Below are 15,560 nucleotides of genomic sequence, written 5' to 3'. Positions count from 1 at the left end.
AACCTAAAACAAATGCAAATTCACGACATTGCATAGTAATTAACAATTTGTTAATACGTCAATAGTTAATAATAAAAGTAATAAACTTTTGTATATATTAACAAAAAGACGTCGTCTGTGTCGATTTTGAGTGATAATATAAATTATGGAGGTCATGACGTCACTCAGAATTATGCTCACTCTCTAAGACTTACTCAAAGGTTGTTAACACCTACGTTTATTAAGTTATAATTCCAAAATACGGTCTGTGATGATCACGACCATTACTTCAGGCAAGTCGTCATGATGTACTCACTGAGCGTGGAAGTTGTGACGTCACGGTCATTCCAATAAGCAATTGGGTGCGTGACGATTAATCTCACTTAATAACACGAATATTTGATGATGATGTAGATGACGATGATTTGTGTGTTTTATTGTAGCCACATTTATTACAACTTTACGCATTCGAAAGCAGTGTGAATCTCTGTACAATTTGTATTGTAAATAAACTAGAATAGCTCAAAGTTTTTTTTTTTTAATTTGTCAGAAGTAATAAAAATATCTTTCTATGTGCTGCCGACATTTAATAAAAACGTTACTTTCTTTTTAATTACGTATATAATCTTGTAAACCGGACGAACAGATGGTAAGTGATCACCATCGCCCATAGACATGTAAGAAATATGTATACCATTTATTACATCGCTAATGCGCTGCTAACCTTTGGAACTGCGATGGTGTGTCCTGTTATATACCAGCCTTACTCACCCTACAACCTAAAATTTACTAAACACAACAATACATAACAGTTCATAACCGTTCATAACCAGCGGTAGAATATATCGTAAATAGGTTGTACCTACCCAGCAGGCTTGGACCAAATATTTTACATTAAATTGTCAAGATATATGTACACGAAACTCGCAGACAGGTATAGTCGCGTGTTATTGTTAAGAAGTAACGTTCGAGAATATACAAATGGCGGAAACAAACGATGACACAAAAGTTAAGTTATGTAGTAGTGTGTACGTTCGTTAAATGACAAATCTTTGACCTTCCTTGGTACAAAATGTTGCTATACGTTGAAAAAACAATCACACTTGCCTAATAATTTACAGCACAATCCTTAAATATGGAAGGTCAAATGATAAATGTACGGGCACAGTCACACTAACTACAACTTAAAGCCTTAATGGCGTAACGAATTATAATTCCTGAATACATAAGCACTTAAACCCCATCGTTTTAAAGCAACTTTTGTTTAATTTGGAAGCAATCGCTCGCGATGAGAGAGCAAGGTCACGACTAATGAGGATTTCTATACTAATTACTTCCGAGTAAACGGCCCTGGGCGACGGAACGAGACATCTTCATAAATATAATGATATAATTATATATATTTGGGTTCCATTTAACCATAACAAGCCATGGACATGTTACGATGTTAGGAATAATTTGTTACGCAATGCTAAGACTCGATCACCATTATCTGTGTTTAATCATTATATAATCTCGTTTATAAGTAAAAGCGCAGATCTCTTGTGATAACGTTACTGACTGTGATAGCAACAGTTCACTTGGGAAATTGATTATTTATTATAACGTTTAATGTTACGTATTGTGCTAAGATATTGATGACTGGGTTAAAGCAATATATCTGATGGCAATGAAGTCTAAGTTCGTTGCAAAAATGGTAAATAAGTTATATATATACATTTGAACTGTTTTTTTATGAAACGATAATTACTACTTTCATCATGAGTGATGACCATCAATTTATATCAAAATTAAAAATGTTTCTACATAGTACATATACCTGTACACATATAAATCTAATTTAAAAAAATATAAGATTTAAATACTTACCCTCGCGTCATAGACTCTAGTGAGCGCGTCGTAGCGAATGGAACCGAGGAAGATGACGGCTTGCGCGGCGCCTCCACGACCTCTAGCCACCAACTCCACACAGACCATCTCTCCATCACGGACAACTATGTCGCAGAACACCTGCACACGACAGTTGAATGTTAAACAAAAAAAAACGACAAAAACAAATACGAACGATATCTCAGAAAATATAAATAAAACCTTACAAAGAAAGATTTACGTTACGTCATATTTTGAATTCCTAAGTAACCGCTCAACAGTTGCGTTCTCATGCTCTGAATCTTTATATACAATTCAGTAAACGCAATATTGCATAAATAAAGATAGTATTTTAAATATAATTTTAAGCAAATAACTTCATACCTAAGAAATTCAATCGAGTACTGACACCAATATTGATGTTTAATGCCTGTCTGTATTTAACTTTTATTTGTGTTACGAGTAACGTTAACATTGTACTTGCGTTTTTAAATCACTTACGAGACGTTTTGTTATTGGCACACTTCTTTATTAGACCTAGTAGACAATTCAACCAACCGTAATCAATAAAAAAAATCGATTCTTGAATATGGTAACCGATCGTAGCTGGATTGAAAATAAAGGATAATACTTTATAATAAAATTGTAACATTATCTCAAATTATCAATGTTACATATGTATTAACTAAGTATAAAATAACCGTAGTCCATTTTGCCTGGTCACAATAATCATGAACAATTCAGCGAAACATTTAATATTATCAACAAAACAGCAGAGCCATCAAATTATGTTTGAATATCTGAAAGTTCTAACCGTATATCGTGTATAGGGCGTGATCTTTTAATTTATTATATAAAATAAATAATTCAACAAAAACAAAACAGTAGAGAAAGATGTATATATATGTAAAATTCGATTGTTAAATAAAACAAAAGCTGTAGATATATCATCGACATCGTTATCAAAAATACGCTCAATCTTTATCCGCGATAACAGCGATAAAAATAATCTGTTATCTGGCGTTCTTGCATTTCCAAAACAATACACCAGATAACAAAGACGAAATAAATTACATTTTCAACGATAACTTTTGTATCTGTGCCTACTGAGGTACATTCTAGTTTCCAAGATTATATTGTCAATCTGGGGTAGTACCAATTTGTTTGCGTATCGGTAGTAAAGTAGTGAATTGTAATGCATAAAGTTTTGATTCTAGTTTCAACCGTGTCCGAAATTTTGTCCCAGTTGAATAATGTACTTTATCTTCGATAAATAATATTTTTACATGTAATTTAAGCGTTATTTGAAACATTTTATTGTTAGGTTACAGGCGTTATATTCGAAGTGATCTTTGTACGATAAAAGGTCTTATCGTAAAATATTAACACCGAGGTCATCCTGGTTTATTTTGCCCATTTGTTCATACACCTACTTGTTAAGTATACAGGTACTTACACGTTTTCATAAAAAAAAAACCAAAAAGACAATTCCATATCATAAAAAAATGGATTCCTACTAAATAAGTCAGGTATTTATTGTAGTATTGGCTGAGCCTGACTTCAAAGTGGCGCCTTAGCTGTTGGTCTAGTAATCGAATATGGCAAGCTTAGAAGAAATTTTGAATAAACGGTCTTCCCTGGATTCGGTGTTTATTTATTAATATTTATATTATATTTATTCAAATAAACACATATCAGTATAGACTCGGTCAAAACAACATCTCGCCTGTTTATTTAGTTCTGATTGTAAACGCAGTGATAAGACGTGCCGTCATTCCTACATTTAATAATAGGAATCAGTTGTGACTGCGGCGACGACGTCACAGTGACTCACACTTGCCTTACTCACAACCGATCTTTGGATCAAAGAATACTCGTTACTACATTCTGGGTAAACATGGATTGTTCACTGTGAATAGATACCTAATGACACATAACTCTACATATAGCCCAACTAAAATGATAAATACGAAATTAGCTCTTTCTTTTAGTTACCGTTCCACTTAAACGATCGTAATAAAATTTGACATACGACAGCCTGAGACCCGAACTAAGATATATGTATATAAATTACAGGAACTACCGTTAAAAGAAATTTGAAATGGAGTCGCGGAGAAGACTTGTACACAATGATTATGTGTATTTCAATGGGAGACTTTCAGCTTACTCGATGTGCAATATTTTATAGAAAGCAATATTTTACGCGCGATGGAAAACTGTATTTACATTTGGTTTAATTTTCAAACGGTATCTTAATTTGGGTATTAAGAATAATATGATGAATATAACTATGGTATATGTTATATATATAATAAAATATAGGAGTAGTATTGTTTTTGATCTTGCTTTCTCGCTTAAATGCTAAAATCTCCATGGAATCAGATTGTATTCTCTGGCATAATCTAATAAAAACACTTTAAAACAAAATTAATCTAAATTACAGAAAAGATACACCAAATCCACGGACATCACTTCGGTAGCAATACGATTATCGGAAATATAAAATCAGAAATCGTAAAAACTATTATCGGTCATTAGGTACAAACATTTGGCCCATTTGTTACTTTGCGAAGTGAATTACGCTTAGATTTATGATTCTTTTTGTTTATTAATGCCATACGACTTTCCACTGGGTTAAGCTATTAAGGAAGCAACTAATTTTATTCTACATATGTCCCACATACAGACAAAGTCAAAGTCTAAGCCTTCATCTATATATAAAAGGGAAATACCATTAATCACACTCTCAGAAACTATAGCACCTACAAACTTGAAATTTGGCAGGTAGGTTTCTTATAGGGTAGACATCCGTTAAGAACGGATTTTACGAAACTTCACCCCTAAGGGGTTAAAACGGGGCTTGGAAGTTTGTGTTTTATAAATTTCGCGCGGGTAAGGCCGCATTGATATAGAATAACAAATACTTATTTATTATCTAAATATTTACCACCGGTTCAAAAAAAAACACCGGAAAAGAACAGGTGAATGAAACTGATCGGAACCGTATATAAAACTAAGACTTTCACTTTAAAATAAGAATGATAACAATGAAGACCAAATTTTCTAAGCGTCGTCGTACGGCTAATAATAAAGATTTAAAGCAAATCGTTGATAAAATTACCAAATTACCAATATTTTCAAAATACGTCACAATAATATAATGTAATAAATTAATATTTTTGTTATTTATAGTGAAAATTAAAAACATAATATAAATTTTGGGTTTTTTTTTTTTTCGCTATTTTCAGAGGAATCAAAATACCCGGTGTTGTCTTAGACAGAATATATTGAAATATAATCGAATACATTTGTTTTATTTATTTCTTCAAGGTTTAACAAATTAAAACGCAATCATTGCGCAACGATGTACGTTACACTCGCCCTCTAATAGGATAATTACTAATACAATATGATACTATAATAATATAAGGTCGGTTTTAATGATATTTCAATGTCACTATGTATAATATTTTATGTATATTTACGCCGTCATAAAAATTAACTGCCTCTTTGAACTAGTGCCTTAATAAAATAAAGCTGCAGTTATGAGGACGGTTCTAAATATATGTAAGCAGGCTAAGTTTAATGTGGAAGGGAGGCATATATGTATAAAGGTACAAGACATAGACAGGATATTAATTATTTAATTCAAGCATTTGAATAATGTTAGAGTAACGAAATAACATTATTTACGTACTTTTTAAGAACAACATTTTTTTTTTGTTTTAACCTTCTAGGAATACTTTAAATTAATTAAATTGACCAAGACAAAAACAAGTGTAATAAAATTATAATATATTAGTTAATCGCGACCAAGGTTAGGCACAAATGACTTTCGTGATGACCGATAGTTATAAGGTGAAATATAAAACGTCGTGAGAAATAGAGATAAATGAAAAGATGGTAGCCGTGACACGAATGACTTGTCCGCAGTCCGCAGAGCTTAGAACAAAGACATCATTGTTTCAAGCGGTTAGACACTTGGATACAAAATACTGGGACCTTTTATCAGCTATCAATAGTGAAATCTTATTGTACAATTAAATGTGGGAAAACTTCTGCTCATTTTCATAACGAATTTTCATTTACTATCTATACGCCTTTAAAACTGAAATAAATCAATCGGTATTTAAGTTTCGCTTACTTTAGATTACCATAGATTAGTACCAACTTTGAAGAAAATACATGATATTAATCTAAGGACTAGTAATTTAAACAAAATCTCAAAATTCCTTGAGTACTCAATAACACTGATTGAACTCAAGGCCTTGAACATAACGTTTTGCACGAGAATAAACATATTTTGTTGATGTTGGTACAGCGCCACCGTCTCATTAGCATACCTCGCGTTTAGGAACAACAGGTATGCAACGATAATAGCGTTTACAAATTAGAAGCTGGAATGTATGGGATGTTTACATATTTCTTTAAAGTCTGGAACTATTTGTTCATTAGAGCATTTGGTTGGTGCATGTCAGTAATTAGGGCGGCTGGAGCTACTCTAAGCTATTTCCTCGCGTAATCAGGCCAGAGCGCTGTGCTGTAATTACCTACACCCGCGGCGCCAAAGCATATAATAGTACTTCGAAATTCCAATGAACGAAGGATCATTGTTGCCGCTTCAAACCTTTATTTCTAATTAATTAATATTCTTACAAATATGAGTCAAATATCAAGCAAAGACTCATAAGTCTTATATTATTATATACTTGCATTTGTTCTCACTACAGTTAAAACATTATCTTGTCGCGTCAGTTGATGATATTATTTACACTTAGTCTATTATTAGCATATTAAAACATTGTCCATTTAAAACCTCATAATTTGCTTTATTGTTTAATGTTCTACGGCCAATAATAATAATGAAATACTTTAGCAACGGTTTTTACTGAAAATAGATATGCTCTTCTAGCACTGAAGTGAGAAGCACAACGGGCATGTAACAGTGAGGATTCTTACAAGAACAGATGGAGTTCTGTCTTATTACCTAATTGAGGTCGGAGTTCTAGAAGGAATTTAATTCGTATCAATCTATACTAACTGAAAAAACTACTAAACCTATGTACCTACATAAACCTTACACCAGAATGTGCAGCGTTTTCCGGAGGGGGTTTTGGTATCTTATGTACATAAATTTAGACTTTTGACGTAAATTACGTACGTGAATTTCATATTTTTCTTAATTAAGAAATAATAAATACGTGTCATTGTTATCGTTAAAATCATTTAATAATATATTTTCCACTTAAAAGCAAACTACTAATCGATATCAAATAAAATAATTGCTGAGCCGGCATTCCAGTTTATACTAATGCTTTGTAAAATTACCAGCCAAATTACGAACTTTAGATAAAGATAGTAATTTGTTAATGAGAGTCAATACAAACTAAGTTGCTACAGTTATTTGAGTAACAATAAACATATTTAAACTGATTGAGACGCAGAACTGGAAATATGACGGTAATTTCAATGCGAATAATAAATGTATATGTCAACAATCCTACAGGTAAATATAAACCTTATAGTATACGCTACAAGGTTCAAAATCATAATGTATATCTCTGTATACATATTCAATTGACTCAATGATTTGCAATTACAGCTGTTTAAATAATATTATATACTTTAATCTTTTAAGCATAAGGTTCAATATACCTAAAATGATTTGTTGTTGTCCATCAGCCATTTGCAGTTGACAAGTTGAGAGGCAATTAGGGAGCGCAACAATAATACTCAAAGAAAGAATACATTTTGTTGATAATTTTAAATTAAAAGGAGTAGTTTAGTACCAGAGGTTTCGTTTCTAGAATCATTATACATTAAAAATAAAAATATTATGAGTGTCATAACAACGGTATGAATGTTTATAATGATGGAAAAGGTAAGCTATTTAAATTGTAATTCATATACCTAAATTACTGCAATAAAAAAAATCCAAGACCAACGTTAAAATGCCTTACTAATATTACCAAACCAATATGTAATAATTTAAAAAAAAAAACGTAAGATTAACCTTTACGCTATATAGATGTAAATGAATTAATTATATTTAAAATACCAGAACAACTCGTACAGTATCAACGACATACTGAGAACCAGACCATGATCTTGATGATACGCCCAGAGCGAGCAGTGGAGCAGCCGCACCCAACTATGGTCACAAGGTCTCGATTTCCGCAAACTAATAGATAATTATAATACCGGTTTAATTTACACCAGCCACAGAATGTTGTCCGGTTTTTATGTATCAACTTTTGCGCCACATCGGTTTGGAAATCATAGCAATGACCTTGACAGATTTGACAAGAAATTGATGATATTGAGCTGTATTTCCTCATTGATTATTTCCAATAACTGTGAATACACATTTGTGGACCGGAGGATAGAATTGAATATAATAAAGAACTTAATACACTTGTTTTAAAACAAACACATGTATCGAACAAATAACCTCCTCCTATTTTTGAAGTCGGTTAAAAATAATGGGCCAAATGGCGCGGAAATCGGTCAAGTTCATCCACCTTAACAGATCATTTAGTTAACTATAGGGGCAATCGACAAGATAACGAAGCTGAAAATATACAACTTTACATTTTAAAATATTCGCATTATTTATACAAATGCCTTTATTCTCTCGTCTCTTATGTCTCGTCCATGTTACGTCTCGTCTAATAACTACCAAATTCATATACTCCTCTATTCTACTATTCTATTCGATTCTGAAAATTAAATTATAGACCATCCAATCCTATCGTCAACAGCTCTTAAATATTAAAACGAATTTTGTGTTTTACAGTTATATTTAATGTAAGATATAAATATATGAAGTATATTTATATCTTACATTAAAAATAAATTAAAACACTTGTAAAAAATTATTAAGTAATGAAAGTAATCACTTTATCAAATGAGCCATTAAATTGATAAATTCTTATCATGAAGCAAAAAAAAAATCCGGAAATTAGTTTGCCAGTTCACGTACACTGTAAAATATGATTTAGGTATTTGAGAACTGCAGGTGTAACAAAAACAGATGGCCGCATTTGTAAGATCGTTAACGCGACTGTCATTGACGATGATCTACCAGCGCGTGACGGTCTTTTACTTTCGCTAGATATCGTCTGAAAACACATTACGGATGCATAAAAATATATATACAGAACTACAGAACTCTAACGATCTTCAGAGCCGAAGTTTAGGAGAAACTACATTGTAAACTGTAACGTTACCAAAACAACTTAGTCTCTGTCTCTATAAATATACCGTACCGTCAGCAAGTTATATGCACTGAATGTTATTTACAATCTGCAAAGTTTCAATAGCGGTCGTTTTACTCTTGTTGTATATCAATAGGCGATATATACCACGACTCCCCCCCCCCCCAGAATATGCGCTGGCGCCGCCACTACAATAACCGTTATCACGTCTACTCGAATTCGTTATATACTTAGCTTACTACTCCGAACCGTAATTTTTATATGTAAATTACTATGTTTATATACCTTAAACCAACCAAACCAGATGTGAAAGCTTTTTTTTTTTAAAGAAATCTGTGTCTGTACTTACATTATCTAGATCACTTATTTTTAATAAATATATGACTATTTTTTTTGTCGTAAATTTTGATAGTGCCTGATATGTTTTTTTATTATTCCCGTTCGTTTGCCAAATCAATTTAGCGAGTATTTTAAACACGTGCATAAGAAACCCGTGTATCATAAATAGTAGACATGATGGACAAGTTATTTTAATACGTGTGATATGTACTTTAAAATCGCGCCTCATATAAAATTATATATTTTTTTCCGTTCACTTACTGATAATAAAAAAAATCAAATGTATATTACCTCATCGAAATTATCGACCATGAAACAAATATGCGGGTAGGTCATCTCCTCACCCTCGCCCTTCGTGTCCATCTTGCGCCGGCTGGGAGACGCGTACACCTGCCAAAGTGCACCGAAGAATCATTCGTTTGCTGAACTCGATACATACAATTTACATTAATGGCACACATTGAAAAAAAGTATATTATTATGAATTGGCAAAATATTAAAAGTACTTTGAGAGATGTATTGTTGTTTTTCCGCATTTAGGTTTTAATTCTTATTGTGCAAAAAAAGTTCCCTGACCTCATTAACCAGGACTAGTAATAAAATAAGCATACATAACGACAGTGAAACAAGACATATCAAAGGACTCAATGACATCTTGCAAAACAACGCTTTCTTATAAAAACACATTATTGAACAACAATTTAATTTTGGACTTAATCCAGAAGCAATAAGTTTATATTAATAGATCGTGTAGGTACCATTATTGTGTTTTCTTTGTTATCATATTCAAATCGTAAATACAAAAATCGGTTAACATTCTTAATTGTTACAATTTTGTTTAAATCTTTAATTAAAATTTTCGTAAAAACGCGTCGAACAAATGCCATGACCGACGGAATTCGCAAAGCTAACTAACACAATAAATCGATGAGCAAAAAATTTAAGTGCCTGTAAATCATTTAAAATAAAACATTACGAATACAATATAAGATTATTCTCTTTTGTTTATTATTTTTGAGTCGATAATTTAAATTCAGATAAGATTTTCTACGCTTATACATAATTTCGTTAAAAAATAGTTACATAATAATAAAAAATATTCCACGGTGAGAGTACGTTTTCTGTAATCACAAAGGTATCCGCCATACAATAATGCAAGTTACTATTGTTTACCCTTAACTCAATATGAACACGCTAACAGTTTCATGCGTTTATTTTTATCGACGTGAGAACATGGTCATCATTTATATTTCACACGGTGATTTGGTCTTTACGAGTTAAATAAAAAATGAACGGAAACAGTAATGTTTAAGCACCCAACGATGCTTGGGAGTTGAAACGTGACACCACAATAACTTTTTATACAGGCTTACATAGAAGTTAGAACAATGAGAACAATACCGAATTCAAGAGATTTTTATGTTCAAGGAAAATGGAAGAACAAACAAATTTTAGCTGAATAAGGTTTTTTTGGTCAAAAAACTAAAAACAATTAACAAAATTGCAAAAGCGTGGTTGAAAACGAAAAAATAATATAACATTTTTAATAGTCTTCGCATACCTATAATACATTCAATCACGAAAAACCGGACTTTATATAATTTAACTTGTCCTCTAGAAACAAATATATTTTTCGTCCAATGAGAATTGAGAAATGAGAGAATTGAGAATAAAAATTGAGAAGTATATTTCAATCGATTTACTGTATTTCTTGTTCAAGGAACAAATGACTTGACTTTTAACAATTCACTACTCCATAGTTTTTCACATTGAGCATGGATTTCATATGTAGGGTTTCTTTTAGCAATTGCAGCAGATTGGATTCATAAGGTTTCATTAGAGCTTTTGTTGCCAAGTTTCCATTATCATTACGTAATCATTTTCTACACTAAAGCGTAAATATATTTAGGTTATAAAAAACGTAAGATTTTGAATCTAATATGTATTATATTTGTACTTGTAACTTTACTCATTAACGTTACAGGAAAAAACAATTATAAAAAATTGAATTTAAAATTACCTAGATAGATGTTTATTTGAGTTTCCTTCAGTTGCGTAATTTCTGACGTATTAACTGTTGCGGATAGAATTAAAGTAAGAATTTCGTTTAACTATAAAACTATACATATTTAAATTACGATATACGCTGAATATATATTCATACTTTCTGTTTTTAATATGACATTAATTTCTTATTTATGCTATGATATTGTGTATACAGTATATAATTCCGAGTACGAAATAATACATACAATCCAAAATTACTTTTAAATATAAAATACCGTTCGATAATTTTTATAAAGCGATGTTTGATAATGAAGCCGGTCGGGACTAGAGGCGTCTGTTACACAATGAGATGCCATTCGACCTTGACCGGGAAGCTTTGAGCTGGCTCCAGAGACTGGTCAATTGGTCATATCGAACGAGTCGACAAACATCGTTGGAACTCATACATCGTAAATTGAAATGAAAATAACTTAACGATTCATCACACGGGTACGATAGGATTATATATACAATTTTTTAGATTGAAGAACAAACAAAAAAAGAAAAAAATTAAATTCTCAGCTTTCTCTACTACAACATGCATGTATTATTGATAAAAATCGTATTAAAATCCGTTGCGTAGTTTAAAAGACCTAAGCGTATAGACGCCGGGAAGCGACTTACTCGAGATAATATGCTTTCTTAAAATGCTAGTTTCAATAATAATAAAAATTAAATCTGTACTATAAAATATAATGTCAAATTGACAAGCAACCGTGTTTTACAGCTCGTAAAACAAATGTATAAAAACATATTTCTTGCAGTTAAAAAAAGAGAAGAATAATTTTTTATATTTTGTAGATAACATTCTATATTGTATATATTTTATATATACCTACACAGTTTAGCTATCCATTTAATCACTATTCTTAGATGCGCTCTTTATCATATGTTATACAAACATAATCTATAATACTACCTAGCAAGCCATTCTAAACCATCCCCGCTTACGAGATAAGAACTTTAATGGCGTGTTTGATATTCAATAATTTGCTATATCAAGCTGGTTTGTTTAGTGGTTGCAGTTGTAACATTATACCAGTCATAATGTCGTCAAACGATACTAAAAATGTGTCTAGACTTGTAAAGCTCCGTAACTTCTGCATGCTATGTAGTTAACTTCGAATTTTAATATTAATTTACGTATTGTGTTCTACGTTATTAGGTGTAATATAAAAAACTTGATGATTTTAAGAATAAGGAGCATAAGAATTAGATTAGAAAAGTAAAATGCAGAGTTTCTTCTCAGCAGAGTCCGTACGTGTGGTTTAAATTAAACTATAATTAATTTAATTAATTATTAATTTATTTAATTAAAAGATATATTTCATAATTTTTTGGGATAAATTGTTAGTTCTTTCGACATTCAATATATCCTATTTCAAATCCACGCCTGATATGGTAAAATTATCACAGTCATCATATCATCCTGATACAGAGATACGTACAGACTAAGCATGCAGTCACAAATCATTACACTTGTTCTGAGGAAGATGCCCTAAAATAGAAGAAAAATATGCGATGTAGCTGTTAGTCAAGCAAGATCTCACCGCTCGGGTCTCATTGTCAATTGACCGCAATTGATCATTGATTCTTCCACGATTTACGCCTCTACTTCCATCATTTAATTATTACACTTCCATTCAATTCACCTCTACGTGGATCGTCTTTAAATTTCAATAGTAAACTCATTTTGAGCTTCAATCAGGAACATTTATTTGACATATTACATTACCGAGATAAAAAGTACAGTTTATAACTGATTATAAATTGAATTCGATTTCAAAAACAGTTTTTCACTAGTTTATCGTAGTACCTTCGCTATACATTTTACTAGGTACTTATACTGTTTTTTAAAGTAAAACCGAAACGATGTCTTTGAAAGAATCGATACCAAAACATTCCATATTCGGTTGACACGTTCATATATATTCGTGGGTCATCACAATATGACCTTCGTCAAGATCCCGTAAGTTTGGGCAAGCGGGGGCGGACACCCGGGCGTAAACGCCGGAATACGCCGGTATCAAAACCGGCTTCCAGCGAGTAATTCACTATACACACAATATTTATCTTAGTTCAAGAATCTTTGGTCAACTGTTATAAGCTTACATACCAGTATTATCTACGTATTCGTTTGCTTAAATTAGTTCTTCGTATTATGAGATTAATATTCTAGTTTATCGTGCTTCGTGATACACAGATATATAAAATATTAAAGTAGATACGTAATAGATAAAATAACAATATAAAGTAAAATGGATTGGTCATCACTGGACCATACGAAGATACCGTATTTAAAAACTATTCTATTATCATACAAGATTTCCTCTGTATTGCGATGCGAGGACGAAATCTTGTACACATCGAAATTATTGAACTGAATGTTTGCATAATGGCAATTCTAGTAATTAATATTCTATTATATACTACCAATTGCGCGACTCATGAATCGAAAAAAAAAATCGCCTCTTTCGGGTAAATATTTTTATTACATGTTATAATGTTTTCTAAAAACCTGTTAAATGTAACTTAATTTTTCGGTATAGGTAAGTATTTAATATGGAATACGATTAAAATTATAGTTTTTTTTTAAACTAGCACTTCAACACGGGCTTGCAAAATAATAATTAGATAGCGTTTCTACTGAAATTGAAATGTTTATATTTTGTTTAAAAATAATTGTGGAATTTAGAAATACCCGAAATAGCACGAAAACAAGTTTTACGATTGAGCTCAATTTAGTCTCCTTAAAGATAACATTAGTAATGTCATAAAACCAGTTTTTAAATAGTTTTATTATTTCCCTAAAACTTAACTGAACAAATGGTTAAACAAATTGTTGGTTCATTTTATTTAGGTACTTAATAGGTAGACACAAATTAAATACCACACAATTAATTATCATTAATCCATAACTCATAATAAGTGGAAATTATCGCAATGTTTCTCTCTCTGTCTCTCACACACAGAAACATACAGAAACCTGATACACAGATACAAGGCAGAAAGATAATCAGACAGTGACAAAGTTTCTAAGGGTTCCTATTCTGCCTCAACATACGAATGTCATAAGTCTTAAACTTATATATATGGAAATGTTAAAGATTGTTTCATTTACTTTACGTTCTTATACATATTATACATAGGAGATATTGTGTTGTGCAATAAGGTATTAAATAAAAAAAAATCGTTTAAATTTTTATAAAAAGCTAAAGTTAATGCACTAACAACTTTGTTTAAGCGCCCCACAGAATTGTAATAAATATTTACATTTTTATTTAATTCGTGTGACATAAATTATCTCTTATAATTAAGAGTAATTAAACCATTTACCTACTAAATGTCATTTTCATCATGAAAAAATATATTCAAAATTATTTATATTTTGATATAAAAATATCTAGAATAATGATAGAATATGAATGATACCAGAACTCGAATGTCAACCGCGGTCACGTAGTAGGGCCGCTAGTCACCGGTATAAGAGCACCGAGCGGGGCCGAGGAGGGGAGCGCCTGTCGGTGACGTCACCCCGCGTAATCATTCCCATTGAGCCGAGCGTGCGCGAAGGGACCCGACGGCACACGAGCGCCGCCGCTGCCGTACCGAAGCCAACCAGTGTTACATCTTTTCTAGTACGCGGCCGTCACCATACAAGCTCGCTCGCAACCGCGCAGCCCGTCGAATAAAATAATATTTTCATCGAGACTGGGGCCGCGATACAGTGCGCAGTGCAACAGTGTGAGTGAAGTTCGACCAGTGAAGCTCGGTTTGGAGCGCTTTCCACGCATGCCAAAAGTGATGTGTATGAGATAGTGTAAAGAAGCGACCTCGTTTATTCCTAATTCGCCGGACGCGAGTCAGGCCTGGCTTTCTATCGGGCGCATAGGACTATCGACACGCCGAATCGATGAAGAGCCGCGCTCGCCCGGAATGACAGCTCGCACATTGATCGAGTGAGTCCCGATACCGTACACTATGCAACTTCCGTGCGCTTTCTACCGCGATGCATGTGCACTATGAAGTTAGACGAGCATATCGCACACATGCACAGAGAAATCTGTCGTTTCGACTGATCTATATTCGTTCGTTTCGCGAATGTATCCC

General features: G+C 32.3%; 2 protein-coding genes across 4 annotated transcripts in view; one reads left to right on the top strand and one right to left on the bottom strand.

The window, feature by feature from the left end:
• Window positions 1-15,560, bottom strand: part of LOC113397508 (uncharacterized protein KIAA0930 homolog) — a 34,704-nt gene that overhangs the window by 9,793 nt on the left and 9,351 nt on the right. Inside the window, exons 1-3 of one of the 2 annotated variants that reach the window (XM_064217297.1) lie at window positions 14,883-15,000; window positions 9,696-9,794; window positions 1,849-1,989 (exon numbers count right to left, since the gene is read on the bottom strand). In XM_064217297.1, coding sequence (XP_064073367.1) covers window positions 1,849-1,989; window positions 9,696-9,767 — 213 coding nt within the window. In that variant the 5' untranslated portion in view covers window positions 9,768-9,794; window positions 14,883-15,000. Of the gene's footprint in view, window positions 1-1,848; window positions 1,990-9,695; window positions 9,795-14,882; window positions 15,001-15,560 lie in introns of those variants that run through there. The other variant, XM_026635898.2, reaches the window with a different exon arrangement.
• Window positions 1-15,560, top strand: part of LOC113397482 (phosphatidylcholine:ceramide cholinephosphotransferase 2-like) — an 82,053-nt gene that overhangs the window by 61,762 nt on the left and 4,731 nt on the right. The window contains exon 1 of one of the 2 annotated variants that reach the window (XM_026635871.2): window positions 15,086-15,409. The exons of the other annotated variant lie outside the window; for it this stretch is intronic. The gene's annotated coding sequence lies outside the window, so the exon portion shown is untranslated. Of the gene's footprint in view, window positions 1-15,085; window positions 15,410-15,560 lie in introns of those variants that run through there. 2 annotated transcript variants of the gene reach the window in all.

The sequence above is a fragment of the Vanessa tameamea genome, chromosome 3 (assembly GCF_037043105.1).
Source record: "Vanessa tameamea isolate UH-Manoa-2023 chromosome 3, ilVanTame1 primary haplotype, whole genome shotgun sequence".
Taxonomy (NCBI): domain Eukaryota; kingdom Metazoa; phylum Arthropoda; class Insecta; order Lepidoptera; family Nymphalidae; genus Vanessa; species Vanessa tameamea.
This window is presented reverse-complemented; position numbering and strand designations above follow the sequence as displayed.